This window comes from Megascapheus bottae, chromosome 19 (assembly GCF_031878675.1).
Source record: "Megascapheus bottae isolate mThoBot1 chromosome 19, mThoBot2.hap1, whole genome shotgun sequence".
Classification (NCBI taxonomy): Eukaryota; Metazoa; Chordata; class Mammalia; order Rodentia; family Geomyidae; genus Megascapheus; species Megascapheus bottae.
The window spans coordinates 46,573,401-46,592,719 of NC_143527.1; the positions used below are offsets into that span (position 1 = coordinate 46,573,401).

Genomic DNA, 19,319 nt, shown 5'->3' on the forward strand with positions numbered 1-19,319 from the left:
GTAACTTCTTCAAGCTAACTCAGGGACATTGTCTCTAGGGACCCTAAAAGCTTAGCCTATTTTACCAAGGAGGTTCCAGGATTAGATATCAGGAACAATACAACATTTAACAACTGCACAAACCTTTTTTTTTTTTTTGGCTATAACAGTGTAGCTTACTTAGCACCTATTTGCAAAGGCATTTTCCTGATTGTCTGGGGAACTTAGTTTCTGTGACCCTAACAATGTCTAAGTTACCTATATTAGCCTATATACAGATCAATAGGGACACAGCCTCAGGTCCACAAACTTTTTCCCAGAATTTGTAGCTAGTGTTAACTCAGAATTTGCTCCATTTGTGCTTTGAGCAAACACGGGGTTCAGGATTTTAAACTACCTACTATTACAGATGACTGACCAATTCCTGCCCAGTTATGGAGTAAATGGACATGGACAGAAGTAAGGCATGCTTAAAAACTATTCTATGACCTCCCAGCTCTGATTAATTTTGAATGGCCCAGCACAAGTGACTCTAGGATCTGACACCATTTCTGCCAGCCAAGCAGTGGCTTACTGCATCTGGATGCTTCATTGCTTTTGTCCCAGGAGTGTCTCTTCGCACAGGGCTTGACATTTCCCTTGGTTGGTTGCTGGACTTGAGCTCAGGGCCTGGGCACTGTCCTTCAGCTCTCCAGCTCAAGGCTAGCACTCTGCCACTTTGAGCTCCAAAGCAACTCTGCTTCACTAGAACTCTGATGCTAGATTAGGCACCACAGTTTCACAGGGACTTTGTTTTGCCTGGGCTGGCTCAGAACTGCACCTTTCAGATCAATGAGTCCTACAAAAGGCCACGGTACTCCAATTAAAGCAACAAGGTGGTCAACACAGAAATAGTCTCTAAGCATGATCTTACCTGAAACTTGGAAAGGGACAAGATTACATCTGAATAAGGATCTGTTGTCCTTTTCCATGGGCCAGCTGGAAACTGCTATAGTTGAAATTATTAATTGGTGGGGAGTCTTCCAGTGCCAAATTCAACCTACCTAGAGCATAACTCTAGTCATTTTCTCAATTTTGACTAGGCCATCTCACATACCAGTTTACCAGACCAAATTTAAACCTGGGGGGACCAAGACTGATGCCTGTGTCCTGCTACCAATTGTCTCCAGATTGTCACTTCAGCCAGGTTGTTAGGAAAAAGGTCACTAGACTAAGCTTGCAGCTGCCTTGCCGACCACAATTGTAGCTGAGTGGGAGAAGCCATACCAGGCTTGAGACCTACCCTAGGGGGGCTGAAGCTTTTTCAAATGCTTAGTGACAAACACACAAAAAACAAGAATCCATATTTAGGACTGGTACCAGACAAGAAAAAAAAATCTAACAAAACAAGACAGAAAAGCAGAGACCTTTAAGTACCCCCAAATTTTGATGGCATGCCCGGCAGAAGTCAGAGTGAGGAAGAGACCCCAGGGTTCTGAAAACTCTCAGGGGGCACCTCCATTCTCTGGCAGCTGGCCGGCCAAGGCCATCCAACCCCAAATGTGAGTCATTTTACAGAGCAAAAAGTAACAAGTTTATCCTGTAAAGATTTATATGCAAGACAGAACAAAGCAAACGAATGCCAGGGCTGCTGAAACAAAGTCAATTAGGCACACAATAAACACTGAAAGAACAAAGAAACGCTGCGCAGTGCGGATGGTCAAGACAAAAATCGGGGCAGGGAGGTGCAAAAAAGTGTTTTAACCAAGGGGGAAATCAAAAGTTCCCTCAGCTGGCCATCCATCTTTAAAGGAGGGCCATTTCTCACTGCAAAGTGCAAGCTAATTAACTTTTTTAAACTTTCACACTCAAGTTATGTGTCCTTCCCTTCGCTGCTCTCCCAGGTCACTCAGGAGAGCACCAGCCAGTTGTAAACCTACAGCCTCCAGGATTTTAGCTGTTAATTTTTCTCTTCAATTAAAAACAGTTAACGTAACACAAGACAATTACTCAACAAGACAAAACACTTAAACAGACAAATCGCATGCACGTCCAGGCTGTAAACCCAAGGGATTTGGCGTCCCTCCAAAGTGCGGACTCCATGTCCCACTAAGACAGGAATTATCAGAGAACGAGATGGTCGCAGCAATGCATCTGTCCTAAGGATAGTCCCCAATACAGCCTGGATGGGGCTATCAGACAAGGAGACGGTCGCAGGGCGTTCGTCCTAAGGATACCCCCCCAGAAGGGCGTAGGGGACATCTACCACTGGCCCCGTTGCCTGTTCAATAGCACATCTGCCAGGACTTCTTGCCAACCAACCCAGACCCTGCAGGCAGATACAGAACACAAAACCAGAGGCGCCAAACCAGAATTAATGACAGTTGTCCCAGCTTACCAGCCATTCCCATCAGGCTCTCTGATCAGGCGTCTGAGTGGGCTTGCAAGGGGATTCCTGGCCAGTACACCAAATGTTGTACCCAAAGTTCCCAATCCCCCCCGAAAGACCACCAAAGTCCACGACCCATGCAAGCAACAAAGAGCCATTTATTAGCAAGCTCAAGCTTGGTCCTCTGCGCCTTAGAAACCAGTGACGCTTGGAGGCCCTGAGTACAGAATTAGCACAACTTCTATAGTACAGAATAAACAAGTTTTAGTTTTCATTCTCACAGCCTCATGTTTTAGTTAACTTTTACATAGAGACATTTCACAATTTTTTATGTTAGGGTTTCCCATAGAAGTTTAGATCAGGATGGTCTTGCCAGCTGTGGGACACAGCTGTAGTCCTAGAGATTCCCTTTGAATGTCCTTGCTAGCTGTCTGAGTAAATAACTGATGGAGCATCTTACAGTTCTCCTGAGAAGAGGCAGTTAGGAGATTTCTCATAACTTTACAAAATAGAGACTGCTTAGAAATAACTTTTTACTGAAGTTCATCAAACTTCAAAATTAATTTAGGCCTCCCATGGGATTTGAACATTGATCTTTAGACGTCTTCCCTCCCCCACTTCCACAATCATCCCATTGTAGCAGGAAAATAATACTTGCAACAAGAGGGTTTTTCTTCCGTGCTGTTTTTGTTCTCTTGGCTTTTTGTCTTGTTTGCTCAATTATCTGTCTTTGGAAGGGCACGTGGGGACACTGAAATAGAGGGACAAAGGTTGAATAAATGCAGCAGTGGTTGTTACTAAATGCTATATTAAAAATGAACTATAGTTAGTGGGTGGGAAGAGGAGGGGAAAATTGAGAGAAAGTAAGACAGGTGACATTTTCCCAAAATATATGGACTCACTTATGTAACTGTAACCTCGCAATACATCACCTTTATAACAATTTAAACAATTAAAAAAGAAATCGTATGTACAACATCTCTAATTTTGTGCGGAGAAAGCAAGAGTTGGGTTAACACTGTGTTATGTTGCAGTTGTTGTAGCATAGTGGTGTGGTGGTTGTGGATTCTATTTGTAACAATTGAAAATGTGTGCCAATGTCTTCCTTGTTCAAAGGTGGTATGGAAGAGCCTGAATGAAACAATGAGACCTTCCATCACTCATGCTGGCTTTATCTGAGCAGCCCATGACTTGCTGAAATCACTGCTCTTCGTGTCTCCAAATTGTTAGAATTTATCTTTGGTTTCAAAAGGGCTGAAAATGTCAAGTGTTGGTCTAATTGTAGGGAGCTAGAATCCTCTTGAACTGTTTTTGGAACCGTTATCAGGAGTAAACCTTTCAAGTAAATCCGTGTTGTTAAAGGATGGATAAACGCGGTCATTTTTTTCATTGAAGAAATATATTTAGAAGTCCTGCAAGAGAGCTCTACAAGAATATTTAGATTAAACTGGGCTCTTGTGGCTCATGCTTATGCCTGTAATCCTGAGATCTAAGGAACTGTGGTTCAAAGCCAACCTAGACAGAAATGTTCATGAGACTCCATCTCCAAAATTACCAGGAAAAATCTAACTAAAGGTATGGCTCAAGTGGTAAAGTGCCAGCTGAACAATCAAGACAAGTAACCTCAAGACTCAGAGTCCTAACCCCAGTACTCAGCTGGGCACTGGTAGCTCATGTCTGACATCCTACAAATTCAGGAGACTGAAATCTTGAGGATCCTGGTTCGAAGTCAGCTGGGGCAGAAAAATCTGTGACTCTTATCCAATAAACTACTCAGAAAATACCAGAAGTAGCTTTTTGCTCAAGTGATAGAGTGCTAGCCTTGAGCACAAAGAGGCTCAGAGTCAGTGTCTGGGCCCTGAGTTCAAGCACCAGGACTAAGAAAAAAAAATACTGGTCAATATAAGACAAACAACAACAACAACAACAATAAAAAATGGAATATTTGGATTTGCTGTATTAGCAAAAATTCACTAGCTAAGATTTTAGGGCATAAAGGAGGTTTATTTCATTAAGCAATATAAATCTGCAGAAGAAAACTTCACATACAAAATGAAAGCATGCTCTAAAAAAGGAATAAATGAAGGAAATAGGAATATTGAGGAAATTCTCATCCAAGTTCCAGTGTTGCAAATGAGGGATATAAGTGTTCTCAATTCTGATTGATTGTTTCTATGTCAATGTTGACTTTTACATATGTTTGTAGGTTTTATTTCAATGGTTAGATCCAACCAGAAATATGACAGCTTCCTACACTCTTTTCTTCCCCCCCCTTTGGAAACTGGGACAGGAACAGGAAAAGGTAGAAAAGTAGAGCTTATACTCCTTACAGAAACACAGAGTACATGATGATTCCATAATCTGCAAGTGGTTGTCCATGTTTCCGTCTGAATTAGCTACTGGAGTGACTTCTTAGGGATTCAATTTTTTTAAAGTTTATACCAATATTCATAAAAGCCTCAACATGGAAGCAATTTAAAGATCCATCAACAGAAGAAAAATACCTTTTGTATTTTCACAGATGCAATTATACCACACATCTGTTGACCTGGTACAAATTCATAGCAACATGGATGAATTGGAGTGAATGAGTTGGAGTAAAGTAATGGCCATGAAGCATGGCACAATACCGCTCATATGCTATCCCAAAATGAGTAAAAATAACTGATAATAGAGCTCATGGAGCTGTACTAGTCAAGTTCACTGCTGTATGTTTAAAGATCATTAACACCAATTGTATTGATTAAAAGGAAAAAATTACCTGTGAAACAGTATTTTATGAATGTCTAGTTTCCTCAGCTGTGGTAGCAGAATAAACCACGTTAAAAATGGAAGGACCTAACACAATAAGGAAGGCTCAGGAACTCTCCTTACCACTGATTCTGACACACTAGTGTCTCATGTTTATTTCAGTAAGAGGCCATTTGCTCATATCCCAAGACAAACAAGCAAAACACTTGTTTGAAGGACCTACAAGAATTTTGGAAACGATTCCATGTTATGTCATTGAACAGCCAAGCCAATTTCACACTAATGTGTGGAGAGAAAGAGTAGGAATTTTCCGTTACCAAGTCCATTGATAACTTCTTTGTTGATTTGGTGAGCATGGCTAGATGTTTATTCATGATCAGCAGATCCTTCAAACTAGGAGCATATGTGAGCAGTATGATGCGGTTTCAGCCTATGGGAATGAGAATTGGAATATTTTCTTTGTACCCTCACAGGCCAGAGAACAAATAGGAAAAATCTCCCAGTAAAGAGATGGAAAGAAACTCAGTTATATCATATCCAAGTTATGGAAATAACTCAGCTGCCCTATAATGTATCAATGGATCAAGAATGTTACATGTATATGTATATGCATATATGTATATGTATATATGTGTATATATATATATATACTCATCCATCAGGAAGGATGATATTATATAATTTACATGGAAATGGATGAACCTGGAAAAAGTTCTGTTAAGTGAAGGCTCAGAGAGACAACGGGTACATGTTTTATCTCATTTGTGGATATTAGCCTTAAATTATGAACATAGAAGATCAGTTGTATTTATCCACACACATCCTAACTAAAATATGGAGGATGCTTTTGGTGTAATGCCTTTGAACAACTAACAGTTTAACAAAAGGCACATGGAATCTGATAACTTGAGCGGATGGGAAGGGGTGGCATTGATCAAGATGAATAAACTGACATGTTGAATTAACACCCCTTTTTCGGCTACTTAAAGATAATTAAAAAACAATTAGGTCTGGGAGTTTAGCCTAGTGGTAGAGTGCTTGCCTAACATGCATCAAGACCCAGGTTCGATCCCTTGGTACCAACCACGTTTATAGAAAAAGAAAGCCAGAAGTGGTTCTGTAGCTCCAGTGGTAAAACTTCAGCCTTGAGGAAAAGCCCAAGGACAGTGCTTAGGCCCTGAGCCCAAGCCCCAGGACAGGCAAAAACAAAACAAAACAAAACAAACACACATAGCTTCACAGTGGATTACAGTGTCCCATGAGCTCCTTTAAATGAACATGACTAACTCACATGTCTACTGTAGACAGCAGCACTGTAAAGGATTCCAGTTGAGACTCTATTCTTTGAGCATGCCTGCCTGTATTGACTATTCTGCATATGCCTAGTAAGAGCTTATTATCATTCCAACCTAATATAAAAGATACTAGGCTACAAAGTGGAAACTCCATGATCAAACACATTAAGCTGTATTGAACCTCCAGGTGGGAAATAGAATTCTTTCAACATGCCATGTCTTTGCGCAAATCAGGACATATGTGACCTGCTTTCCCTTCTTTCCTTGCCTCTTTTATTTATTTAACAAATATTTTAATGTGCCTATTGTAGACTTCGACCTGTTCTTGGCCCTAGGAATATAACACAGAACACAGCCATGCCTTTGTGGAGCTAATGTTCTAATGAATCTCTTTTAACCTTAGGAGACTTAAGAATCACAGTTTTCTCAAGGACTCTGTTTTCCTTTGGCTCTTCCAGAGGAACTTAGGCTAATTGTATGCTAATCGTTTATGGTATATCCCATAATGTCACCTACTGCTCTATGCCTGTCTCTGTCTCTGTCTGTCTGTCTGTCTGTCTGTCTGTCTGTCTGTCTGTCTGTCTCTCTCTCTCCCTCCCTCTCTCTCTCTCTCTCTCTCTCTCTCTCTCTCTCTCTCTCTCTCTCTCTCTCTCTCTCTCTCTCTCTCTCGTGTGTGTGTGTGTGTGTGTGTGTGTGTGTGTGTGTGTGTGTGTGTGTGTTGATACTGGAGCTTGAACTCAGGTCCTAGGTTCTGTCCCTTGACTTTTTGCTCAAGGCTTACATTCTACCATATTATCCACACCCCCAATTCTTGCTTTGATTTTTCTGGTGGTTCATTGGATGTAAGAGTCTAATTGACTTTCCTGCTTGGTGTGCCTTTGAACTATCATCCTTAGATCTTAACCTCTTGAGTAGCAACTAGAATTATAGACATAGCCCACTGGTTTCAGCTTTGTAGTTCTTTGAGCGCATGTGTTATTTAGTATTATTTGTACATATTGAATGAGTGCCTGTTTGTCCTTAATCAACCCCATTTTACCGAAGCTACCTGTGTCAGTCCTGCCTGCTGTTGATGTTTGCTGATGATGCCTAATTGCAGGCTTTCTGAACCTTACTTGTATTTTTTAGATACTTTTAGCCAAAAGGTGGCACTGCAGGAGAATAAGTGAAATAAGCTTCACTCCTGCTGACTCTGGTCACTGACTCAGATCCAGTTGTCCTAATTGTAGGCTAATGTCAGCCTATTGAATAATTAGAAATAGTTCCCAGTCTCCACAATCACATGCTTACATGCATCTGAAATCTCGCAAGAAAAGCAATGAATGAAAATCACCAAAGTTTACAGAGAATAGTAACATCTGTTGAAGAGATCCAGATGATTTTAGGAAAAAAAAACAATGGGAATCCTAATTATTCTAAAACATATATGCATTAACTATTAAGTATCTGATAGGACATCATAAGTCAACTTTCTGGTTTCAGAGGTTGTAAATAAGAAAAGAAAGAAATGTAATCTGTTTTGTTTGAGTAACTTTTTTTTGCTAGTCCTAGAGTTTGAACTCAGGGCTTGAGCATTGTCCTTGGGCTTTCCTCAAGACTAGAGCTCTACCACATGAGCCACAGCACCACTTCCAGCCTTTTCTGTGTATGTGGTACTGAGGAATTGAACCTGACTCTGCGCACGCTAGGCAAACACTCTACCACTAGGCCAAACTGCTGGCCCTGGAGTAACTTTCTTAGAATGAGTACATTGCATAGTCCGTGATTTCAGTATCCTTCTGTGAAACTTTTCTCGGAGTTCAATAAACACTTCCAGACAATGGGATGTTAAAATCAGCAGCTTCTTTAAATGCTGTAGGAGCAAATAAATAGAGTGTAGCTAGCCAATCCCCAAGACAAAAATCTGCATATGAGGTTGACAGTAAATAATGAATGAAATTTTCTATGTTTTAGTATTGGCCACCTGGGTACCTATGGTGCCCAAGGCAAGTCATTAACTTCCACAGAGCCTCCTCCTCATCACAAGCTCATCACCTCTTCTCCTGTGGTTTGAGCTTGGGAAAAATAAATACAAATCTACACTTTCATTTTTTTTCATATGTAGCTACTGGCGGGAGTGTGTGTGTGTGTGTGTGTGTGTGTGTGTGTGTGTGTGTGTGTGATGGAAACATACAAGCAGAATAAAATTCACTTACAAATAATACTTTGCCTTGAAGTACACTTTCTAAATGAAATTTCACCTATGTCCTCAAAGTCTGCCATCTAATTGGAAAGATTATTTGTCATTGTTCTTGAAGAGCAGTCACAGAATCAGCAGAATCAGCAGTCTGCCTAGCGTCAGGATCTGTGTTATAACTCCCAAATTGAGGTTAAGGATATAGTGTAAATTTAATGTGCCCAGCAGGAAGATTACATGTAAAAGCCAGGTGTCAGTGACAAAGAATGTCATTGTTGATTCTCCAGGAAAGATTTCATAGTTTTGTAAAAGCAGAATTCTAATGAGATTATATCTTCTACAAATTATTAGAAATTGTATAGATCCTTAAAATGTCAGGATCTTGAAAATACTGGATCTTATATTGGTAGTGTTAACAAGTAATCAGAGGCTGGTCAGCAGTGGCTCATGTCTATAAGCCTAGTGACTCAGGAGGCTGAAATCTGAGGAGCACAGTTGGAAGCCAGTCCAGGCAGAAAGTCTATGAGACTCTTACCTGCAATTAATCAAAGATGGAGCTACAGTTAAGCAGTAAAGTCCTAGCCTTGAGCAAAAAAGAAGCTCAGGGACAGCTTTCAGGCCATGAGCTCAAGCCCCAGAAGTGGAATTATAAAAACCAACCAACCAACCAACCAACAGAAGCAGTCCATGGGTTTTGAGATTCTCAGGTGTTGTAAATCCTATGCAAAGGTACTGTATTTACAGATAAACTAAGCATCTGTAAAGTATAAATAATACCTAATATCATGCAAATTCTATGGAGTTATCATACTTCATTTCTTACAGAATAACGACATACAAAATATCAGTATGTGTTCATTACAGACAAAGCTAGTTTTTTTCATTTATTTTTTATTGTAATTAATAGAAGGGTTGCATGATATTTGCCAGATAGATGGTGCATTAATTCCCATACATTGATACCCTTTCACATGTCTTGGTCTCCATTACCCTCCTCCCACCCCCACACCTCATCTTTTTTCCCCCCTTCCCTATCCAATTTCAAATAACCAAATACAAATATATCCAATACATCAAATAACAAAGTATGATACTGTAACAATATGAGATAACCAAGGGACAGCAAAAGAGATGAGAGATAGTACCTTAAGAACAATAATCATTCATTATATGGCTTATGTTTCTATATCCTAGAGATCCTTTCATTTAGTGTCCTACTATATGGCCTTTTGTATCAAGACAAAGCTAGTTGTTTTTTTTTTTTGCCAGTCCTGGGCTTGAGCTCAGGGCCTGAGCACTGTCCTTGGACTTTCTCAAGGCTAGAGCTCTACCACTTGAGCCTCAGCACCACTTCCGGCTTTTTTTTTTTGTATGTGGTACCGAGGAATCAAACCTGGGTCTTCATGCATGCTAGGCAAGCCCTTTAACCACTAGGCCAAACTCCCGGCCCACAAAGCTAGTTTTTAAAAATATTTTACACTGAAGGCTGATCGAATCTGTAGGTACAATACCCACAGATAAGTAGTATTAACTTAATGAAAAGAAAGCTTCCACTCGCCTTCTACATTTTCTTAAATATAATAGTCAAAATTGTGTGGTCCCCTAACAAAATGGATTTGCAACTTAATACTGTGAATCATGATTCAACAATAATTAAAAATAAAAACATAGAAATATGTATATTAAATTTTCTATTAGTAAGTAAAACACACATCACAGATGCTGAAAGATGTTTTCTTCTAGTTGGCTACATGTCCACAGGCTGGATGGCGCCAATGGATTTTGGCAGCTAGCACTGGAGGAAGAAAATGCCAGCTTGAAAACCTTTCCATTCCAGGGAAGGGACATTCTTTTGTAAAGTTACCATTTGGGACAATCTCTATCCCCCAGATCTTTTGAAAGAAACTAGGGCTGTGCTAGAGAGGATAATTGACATATGGCCTAAGATTGTAGGGAATCAGAAAAACCCGGGTTCTATTCCTCGGTACCACGTACACAGAATAAAGAAAGGATTACTTTTGTTTTGATATAAATTGATGAAAACTCCAGAGGGGTGAATGTTAAGGGATGACAGAAATGGACATTATATACTGGAGCACATGTGTTGGAAGAGAGCTTTAGTTCAGGTTTCATTTGTATTTATTTTTACTGTCTTCAAGTAGTTCTATAAAGGGTTTCAGTTTAACATGTCAATTTATGAGTATACTACATCTTGATAAATATCTCTTTGCTGGTTCTTAGGAAGCAGTTGGGAAACCTCTAAAATACCCTTTGACTACAAAGAGGAGGATACTTACTGGGTTCTGAAGGGATTTGAACTTGAGGACACTTCAGTCAGCAGTGGGCCATGAAGGCATTCTACAGACAGAATTCTTTCAAATCTGAAGCTGAAATAATTGAGCTGTCTCCAGCCCCAGATTCTGAATCACCTTCTTCCTGGTGCTGGAGGGAACCAGTATTGACTGGAGAGCCTGCTGACTTAGTGATCTGTGAAACCTAAAGGTAGCTTTTCTGAATGATTTTGTCAATCAGTGCTGCACTAATCCGAGTTTAGAAAAGATAAAGCTGAAGAGTGAGAGGAAATCCATATACATTTTTATGCCTATCACCCCAAATGGGCTAAGATTTTAAGTTCATCTTAGGAACAAAGTATCTTTTTTTTTGAGTAGCAGATTAGGCTACTGTACTTCACAAGTGTATAAACGTAGGAATAGTCCCTGTTTTCCAATGTTAATGCAGTAATGATAATGATAATTTTAGAAATAAATATTCCATGAATACGTGATCTGCTCTGACTTTCTAAGCACTATGAAAATCATCTCTATATGTGTAGTGTTCCACATTAGGCATATATGATCACTTTATAATATTTTCAGATGAAGAAACTGAGACACTGGAGTTGTCAGTAATGATCAAAGAAGTAAAATTGGTCAAGCTTCATTTTTGAATGGCAAGTTCTTTGTTAAACTACTTAAAGATAAAAAATAAAATACAATATTTTTTCAGTGCAAATTCAGAGGTGTTTAACTTATTCCTTGTGCTAAACTTGTAGTCATTTGCTATAATCACGTATCAGATAGAGAAATAATATGCATATGAACATTGTACAGGGGTTATGTTACCCCAAAGAGTTTTTAAATTCCTTTGTTCTTTCAGAATCCATGTATGAGATACTCAGTTTGTGGATAAAGGTTACTAGGCACTGCCATTCAAAAGCTGGTGGATTGGTGAGTCTTGGCAAACAGTGCTGTCTAGACCTTAGGCATGATCCCTCAGGGTCTGGGGGATTGTGGGTAAACAGCATTGCAAAACAAGGCTACTGGCTGATGATAAGAAGGTTTCATGCAGTCTGGTATGGGAAGTCCGTTTGAGAAAGGTAGATAAGGTTCCATCATACCAATGAAATGTTTTCTGAGTTGTAACATGTGAATGAGAGCAGTGAGAGATCTTCTATTCTGACTACATACTTGAGAATCACCTGAGAGCTTTAAAAATATTATAGGTTTGAGGAACCTGTACCAGACCAATTAAATTAAGATTTCTAGTAGGGCAGAGACTGGGCATGTGGAGTTTTATAAAGCTCCCAAGGTAACTGCAACATAGAGGAGGAATTGAACACCTTGGATTAGACACTGTCCAGAAAACTTTCCTTGAAATCTGCCCGTTGGAAGTCTCAAAACTAAAATCTAGCTTTAAAAATCTCTGAAACGTGAATAGCCAAATGGTACCCAGAATGTCAGAAAAAGCTGGAAATACATTTAGTAAGACTTTCTGTCTGTTAGGATGCATCTCTTTTTTACTTGGCATGTAAGGCAGTAATTTTGAAGAAGTCTAGACAGATGTTAGTATGAGGAAAACTATCCATCTGTTAGGAAATATTTAGAGAAAACAAGATTTCTGTAATGACACAGTGTTAGTTATAATTGAAGAGCACATCTTTTCCTCTTAGTTGGGACTCCAAGCTGAGTTACACTAGGAAACACAAAAATCACAGATTTAAGCCCTATCCTTTCTGCTCTGTTCTGGCTCTCCTTTTGAGTTCTTGATTGTGTTTGCTTATTCACATGCTATCAAAACGTCTTGAGCTGGGGTCATACCATACCACCTTAAGTTTCAGTGAGTCTTCACAAGATTTCAAATTTTTTGAGTCTTCATATTTTTTTTAAAAAGTAATGTGTCACCTTTTCAAATTTCTTTGTGTTTTGCAGTGAAATTGTAAAGGCAACAGAGCTCAAGCTAGATGCTTACTATATATATATATATATATATATATATATATATATATATATATTTTTAAAGCAAGTCCCTAATAGAATTTCATATGGCTAAAGTGGTTGGGCTAACCCAGTGAACTAAGGTTTTTCTCCTTTCGTTGACAGTTTCTTCCGTGGTTTTCAACCATCTAAACCCGGCCTGCGGGTGCTCACGCAATGGAGCAGGCTTTCCATCACTCATCTCTGGAAATGGAGTGGGAGCGGTCCTCTCTACAGACCCCGAGGTCATACATATTTCTCTTGGTCTAAGAGTTCATGAGTCAGTTCCACCACGGCTTCCACTCTTGGCACACTGGAGTCTCCCAACTAGAACCCGATTTCTCTAGATCTTGTCTAGAATACAAGCAAACTGTGATCAATGCCATCATACCGTTTTGTTTTTCTCTTTCCAAGAACGCAAGCGTTCCTCCAGGAGCCAAGGGGGCACCCGGGGGAACCATCTGTGCTCATTCTGGAAGACCCCAGGTTACCCCAAGCCTAGTTCAGAGTTGAAGACTTCTCCGGCGAGGTAGAGATAAAGGTCCCTGATAAAATCCGACTCCAAGTTTTCTTCCTCCAAGCCAGTAGGTAGTCATCTGCGGACCTCGCAGCAGCAGTGACAACCCATGAAGTAGTTTCAGCCCTTAGCTAAGTACACTGACGTCTGGCTGGTGTCTTTTAATCCTTCGGGCCTGAAGCCACTCCCTGCATTTGAGAGAGTTCACGGCCGCCGCCTGCCTGGCGAGGGTGCCAGGACGGACAGAGGAGACGCGGGAAGCCCAGCCCGCAGCGCCCCGGGAGCGCGTCCGCCGGGCTGGCGGGAGAGGCTGGCCGGGCCGCGCGGGTGGGCGTGGCGCAGCGCACGGGGGCGGGCTCAGCGGCACCAGCCCCGAAGCCGCCCTCCCATTGGCCCGGGGACACGCCCGTCTCCCTGTGAGGGCTTCCTAAGTTTCATTGAAGGTGGAGAAGTGTGCGCCCGCGGGGAACCCCGGCTGCGCCGCCCAGGCTGGGCTGTGAGGCGGCGCGGGGCGCGCGGCTGGCGCTGGGCATCCGGAAGGCGTGCGTGTGCGTGTGTGTGTGCGCGTGTGTGTTTTCTTTATCAAGTCCAGGCGGGGTGTGTGTGGGGGGGGTGGCGTCTGCCCCACTCGGGATGCGCCTTCGTGTCCATTCCCGCCCTCGGTCGCACGGTTCCTCACGGTGAGGACCGGACGCGCAGCGCCCCCCGCAGACCGCGAGCGCGAGCCCCAGCGCTGCCGGGGTGGTGGTGCGCCCCAGGCAGCTCCCGTCCTGCTCTCTCTCCGGCCCGAAGCTGGGGGGCGCAGAGGCTGAGCTGCGCCTCCTCTCCGGGATCCGTTACCAGCGCGGCTCCGGAGCCAGGGTCCGCAGAGCGAGCGCCAGGGCGCGCGGGCAGAGGGGCCCGGCCGGGGGCCGGGCAGCCTCCACACGTCGGCTTCGGATGGGGTCTGTCTAGACAATTCTCGCCGCCGCTGAACGACGTCCCGAGAGCTGGACCCAAAGGAGAGCACCCCCCTTTCCTCGCGCCGCTGCCCGGGACGCCCCCGGGGGACCCCCGCCACACCTCCGCCCGGGACGCCCTGAAGAGGCCAGCGCCGCCAGACTGCTGGGTGGACCCTGGATGGGACGGCCGCGGGGCGCTGGGCGCCTGGCGAGGTGGCTGGCCGGAGCCTCGTGAGCCCGGAGCCCAGCGAGCGCACCCTCGGAGCGGACGGCGCGGCGCCCGCCCAGGCGATGCCCCGGCGGCAGCCAGCCGCCAGCGGCAGGAGGCCCTAGGTGGGCATGGGCCCGGAGCCCCGGCCCTAGGGACCTTTGAGCCTCGCCCCTCTGCTTACACTCCTGGGACCAACGCCATGGCCTCGGAAGTGGTGTGCGGGCTCGTCTTCAGGCTGCTGCTGCCCATTTGCCTGGCAGTAGGTGAGTGGGACCAACTCACTGAGGCTGACAGGGGAGGGGAGGTGGGCGCCAGGGCGGGGTGGGGGGTGGCTTCACAGTAAAGTTAAGGGCTTTTGTCTTCAGAGATTTGCCTCCTGAGGCCCAAGGTGTGGTCCATTGCTGGGGCCCTCAGAAGCGTGCAATCCCCCCACGTCCCTGCTGGGATCCCCAACTTCCCACTCTGGGCCACAGGATCAGGGTCTCAACTGGTCAGACCTGGCTGGCGTACATTGGAGACTGTTGTGTTGGACTTTGTCACACGTGCAGTTTCCTTAGTGTTCTATAAAGAACACCAGTTATAGACACCCGGTTCCTGTGGACTCTAGGATCTTCCTGGAGCCCCTGTCCCTTCCTTGTGTCCCCAGCGGGTCCAGAGGGCACCTCCTGCAGCCTGTGTCCAGCAATAGTGTCAGAAGAAGTGGACAATGCCAATAATTGTAATAATAATCATAATAATAATGAAGAGGGACCGGCTAACAGAAATGGAAATTGTCAGAAAACTGCCTTGAATTTCTGACTTTTGCTTTACCTCCACACAACTGGTGGCTGAAACTAGATAGCACTGACCAAGTTCTTGTCACCCATCCTCACTCTTCTGGTCAGACATTGGTAAAATCGAGAAGGGCCCAACCAGAATCTAGAGAGGACCTCAGACTGGTTCACTAATGCATGTCACAGTTTCTACATGCCTGGCAAGGCTTTGAAAAGGGAAGGTGGTGGGAGTGGAATATAAAGACCTGGGCAACATTGCAGGAGAATGGGAGTTTCTGGATCTCTTCTTGGTGCAGGTTACATTGAATCCCACTCCTAAGTTTAAGACAGATCCACATGAGACATATCCACACAGCCTTGCTTTCCCTCTTTCCTTACCAGAGCTTGAAAATAGAACACTATGAGTTGACATTAATTGGGTTTATAAAGAGAACATGACCTTCTCACTGAAGGCCAGATTTAATGTGTCAGAGTGGATGGCTCAACCTCACACCTGTGGTACATGTTTTCTTAGAGGAAGCAACTTGGAGCTCTAGCATGGAAGCATGTTGTACTGTGTTCAGTGATCTATGCTAATTACCGATATGGTTTCATAGTCATGTATAGATGAGAGAAGTTTCTGGCCCCATGTATAGATGAGAGAAGTTTCTGGCACACACTTTCTAGCCTCCAAATGCAGAATGCATTTTGAGATTTTAGGCAGGACCTTTTTTTTTTTCCCGAGGGATTTTTAGCTCATATGTACCTCAGAAGCCAGCTTCCAGAAGCCAAGGTGGACCTTTCTCTTCCTGTTGCTTGGGAAATGGGTTTTGAAAAGAGCTTTTAGGTGTGTTATACATAGGTGGGGTCACTGTTCAGCAATCACCGCGTGCCAGCACTTGGCTTTTCCATTTACTGATTGGAAAGGGCTAGTGCATTTGTTAACAAAGGGCTTTTAGTGTGAAAGCTGATTTGTGGTCATCAGTGGTAGAGAGGCCTGTGGGAGTGGCCTGCAGGGTCTAAGCTAAACTCCTCCTCCATCAAGGCCTTTCTAGCCACCCCTCCCCACATTCCCTTCAATGCCCCTGTCCTCCTCTTCTTCCTCTCTATGGGGCTGGCTGTGACTGTTAGACCAGTGAGGCATGTTGTCACCACACCATCTTAATCCTCTCAGGGATCCTCCCAGGGATTGCTGCTGGCCTCACCTTGAATAAGTGTTTTTGCAGCCAAGGGGACCCAGCTGAGATACTTGGATGAGCCTTTGCTGCTACATACAAAAGCCTCAGACTGCTGGGATTTTGCTCTCCATAAAACAAGAGGGCATCTGGCATGGGATGGCAGCTTGGCTCCAGAATGGGGCACTAGGCAGAGCAGGGGCCATTTCCCTAAGTCGTGGATCCCAGCTCCATCACGTGTCTGCCCAAGCCTCTTCTGTGGAGGCATGTTCCCACACAGTGCCCACTGCCTGCAGGCGTGGCCCATAGACAGGCTAAGGTCTGAGGATGCTGAGCAAAGCCAGCTGTGTAACCAGAGTTTCTTGGGTGTGGCTGAGCTCTCAGGGGTGCCAGAATAGTTAAAGCCCTCCCAGCCTGCTTCAGGAAAATGTTTTTGGATCACATACCTGTCCCAGTCTTTCCTTTGTAGCCCATATCTCATGGGTCCAGAACGCTGACTTTGGTGTGGGAGAATGTGTTACATGTGTGTTTTGTGTATGTGACTGTACATTTGTATTTGAGAGCATGAGACATTGTGAGTGTGTGAGTATGTATGTAGAACTATAGGATAGAAGTGTCCCCAGTTCAACCCAGAACCTGTTGCTTCAGCTAGGGGAAAGAAAGGAGCTGGAGCCCCTGTGGGAGGAGGAGAGTTGCTGGGGAGATGGATTCCATCTAGTGTTACACCAGAGGCATGGGCATGGCCAAGTTGTAAGATTTGTACTGCCTTCTAATCACCATGCTTAAAAAGGAGTGGGGAGATGGTGCCTCATTGAGCACTTAACTCTCCTCTAGAGGATGTGGAGATTTTCAAGGTTACTGGAGGGTGTTCAGGTCTGGCTACTCCCAAGGTGCTACTAAATCAAATATTCAGGTTTCCCTTATGTCCTGGGCACGAAGAGTGCAGTGATCTGCTTGCCATTAGAATCGATTTTGCATTTTAGCCATCTATTTTTGTATCTGGGCAAGGCGGCCTTCAAAGCCAAGCCTTTACAGAAGCTTCTATATATTTCCTTTAAACCCATTGCTCTAACAGCAATATTGACATTGTCCTGAAGAGAAGCTCTAGTCTTTTCACCCAATGATTGGTGTTTAAAATTAATTGTTTCTGTGCTTAATTTGGTGCCAAAGTTTTGTCACCCTCCCCTTTCGGTGGGAAGGAAATTAAAGAAACAATATTAAATATTACCAGGCCTCTTCTATGCAGGCATTCCATGACTCCTAATTGCTGAAAAACAAACTATAATGGAATATGTTAATTGACCATCTACAATGAACAGACAAGCATATATGCATCACCAGTGGAAATCTTAAACATCTCCAAAATTATCTATGACTATTTGGTAGCCAATCTGATATTTTAAGTGCATAGTATATGAAAAGGGAATAACTTTCTATAATATGTTGTAGTATTCAATAGATACACTCTAGCATGGTTAAATCAACATTCATTTCCTTTTAACATGGCTCTTATGTATAAATTGTTAGTATCTGGAGGCTGAAGGTTTTGCTAAGACTTTAACTGCTTTCTTAGAAAGTTATTGATTTCTGGGACTCAAACTAAGGTAATTATCCCCTCTATTTTTTCCCCTTCCAATCCTGAAGCCTGCTTTAGATCTGACTTGGACAATGCCAAGCATCTGATCTTCCTCCATAGCCTTTTCTCATGTACTCAAAGAAGCTCTAGGTCAAGGGAAAAAGCTCATCCTCTACTCCTGAGCTTGCATATATGTCTTGTGGCCATTGCTGTCCCCCAGGGGGGACTGGCCTGTGTCCTGGCCAGTGCTGCTACTATGGGTGTGGCATCACCAACTTATCTTTAGTCACAGCAGTGCATGGGCCCCATGTGTAATACATACTGCAGCAAGGGGGACCTAGAGCCTCTTCTTTGTCCTCTTAGCCTCTTATTATCTTTGTCACATGTGCATCAGATATGTTACACACCGCTCAATGCCCTTCAGATGTGATTCTTCATTGGAAGAGTCCCAGGGTTTTCCTCAGAGGTCAAGCACATCTCAGCCTGATTATCAGTCAGAACAGGCCGTTCGTTTCTGTCTCTTCCACCATAAATACAATGTTTTGACTTAAACCAATGCAAACTTGTGTTTTTGTCTTGTAGCCAGTAGGCTACCTGTAGTTGGTGGATTGCCCTTTCGGCTGGTGCTAAGGAACAATGACTTTATTCTTTCTGAGTCTTATCAGTATAAGTTTCTCAGGGTACTTGGTCACACCAAATCAGCTTTATTCTCTCACCTGACAGGTGGAGAGATAGGTGAATTTCAGTGGGTCTGCTATCATCACTGAGGGTCTCATGGATCTGTCCTTTCTCTGCTATTCTACAGGGTTAGGGCTAATCCCTGTGGTTCAAAACCTGCTCTTGTCAAGTCCACCTCAAGCTGAAGGATGGAGGAAGCAAAGGCAGCAGGACTACCTCTTCCTCACTCCAAGGTTACAGCCTTCAAGTTGCCTGTAGTACTTCTCTCTGTATCTCCTTAGACTGAACTAACCAATTTTATCCATCTGCCTAGTTGAAGAAGAATCTGCCACATACCTTTTTTATATCTGTGCCAGTACTGGGGCTTGAACTCAGGGCTAGGTACTAGGGCTAGAGTTTTCACTCAAGGCTGGCACTTTACTACTTGAGTCAGCACTACACTTCTGGCTTTTGGCTAGTTGGTTGGAAATAAGAGTCTCATGCACTTCCCTCCTGGTCTGCCTTTGAATGGTGATCCTCATATCTCAGCCTCATGAGTGGCTATAATTACAGATGTGAGCTGATCTTTATTCTGGTATATATTATACTCACATATAAAGAGTATATACTATGTTTAGTCAGCTACATCTGTGGCATTTGCCTGTCAA

General features: G+C 43.5%; 1 protein-coding gene across 1 annotated transcript in view; it reads left to right on the forward strand.

Annotated features, from left to right (window-relative positions):
- The first annotated feature begins 14,672 nt into the window (after positions 1-14,672).
- The window catches only part of Piezo2 (piezo type mechanosensitive ion channel component 2), a 367,270-nt gene continuing 362,623 nt past the window's right edge, over positions 14,673-19,319 (forward strand). The window contains exon 1 of the mRNA XM_090353510.1: positions 14,673-14,754. Coding sequence (XP_090209636.1) covers positions 14,691-14,754 — 64 coding nt within the window. The 5' untranslated portion in view covers positions 14,673-14,690. The remainder of the gene's footprint in view (positions 14,755-19,319) is intronic.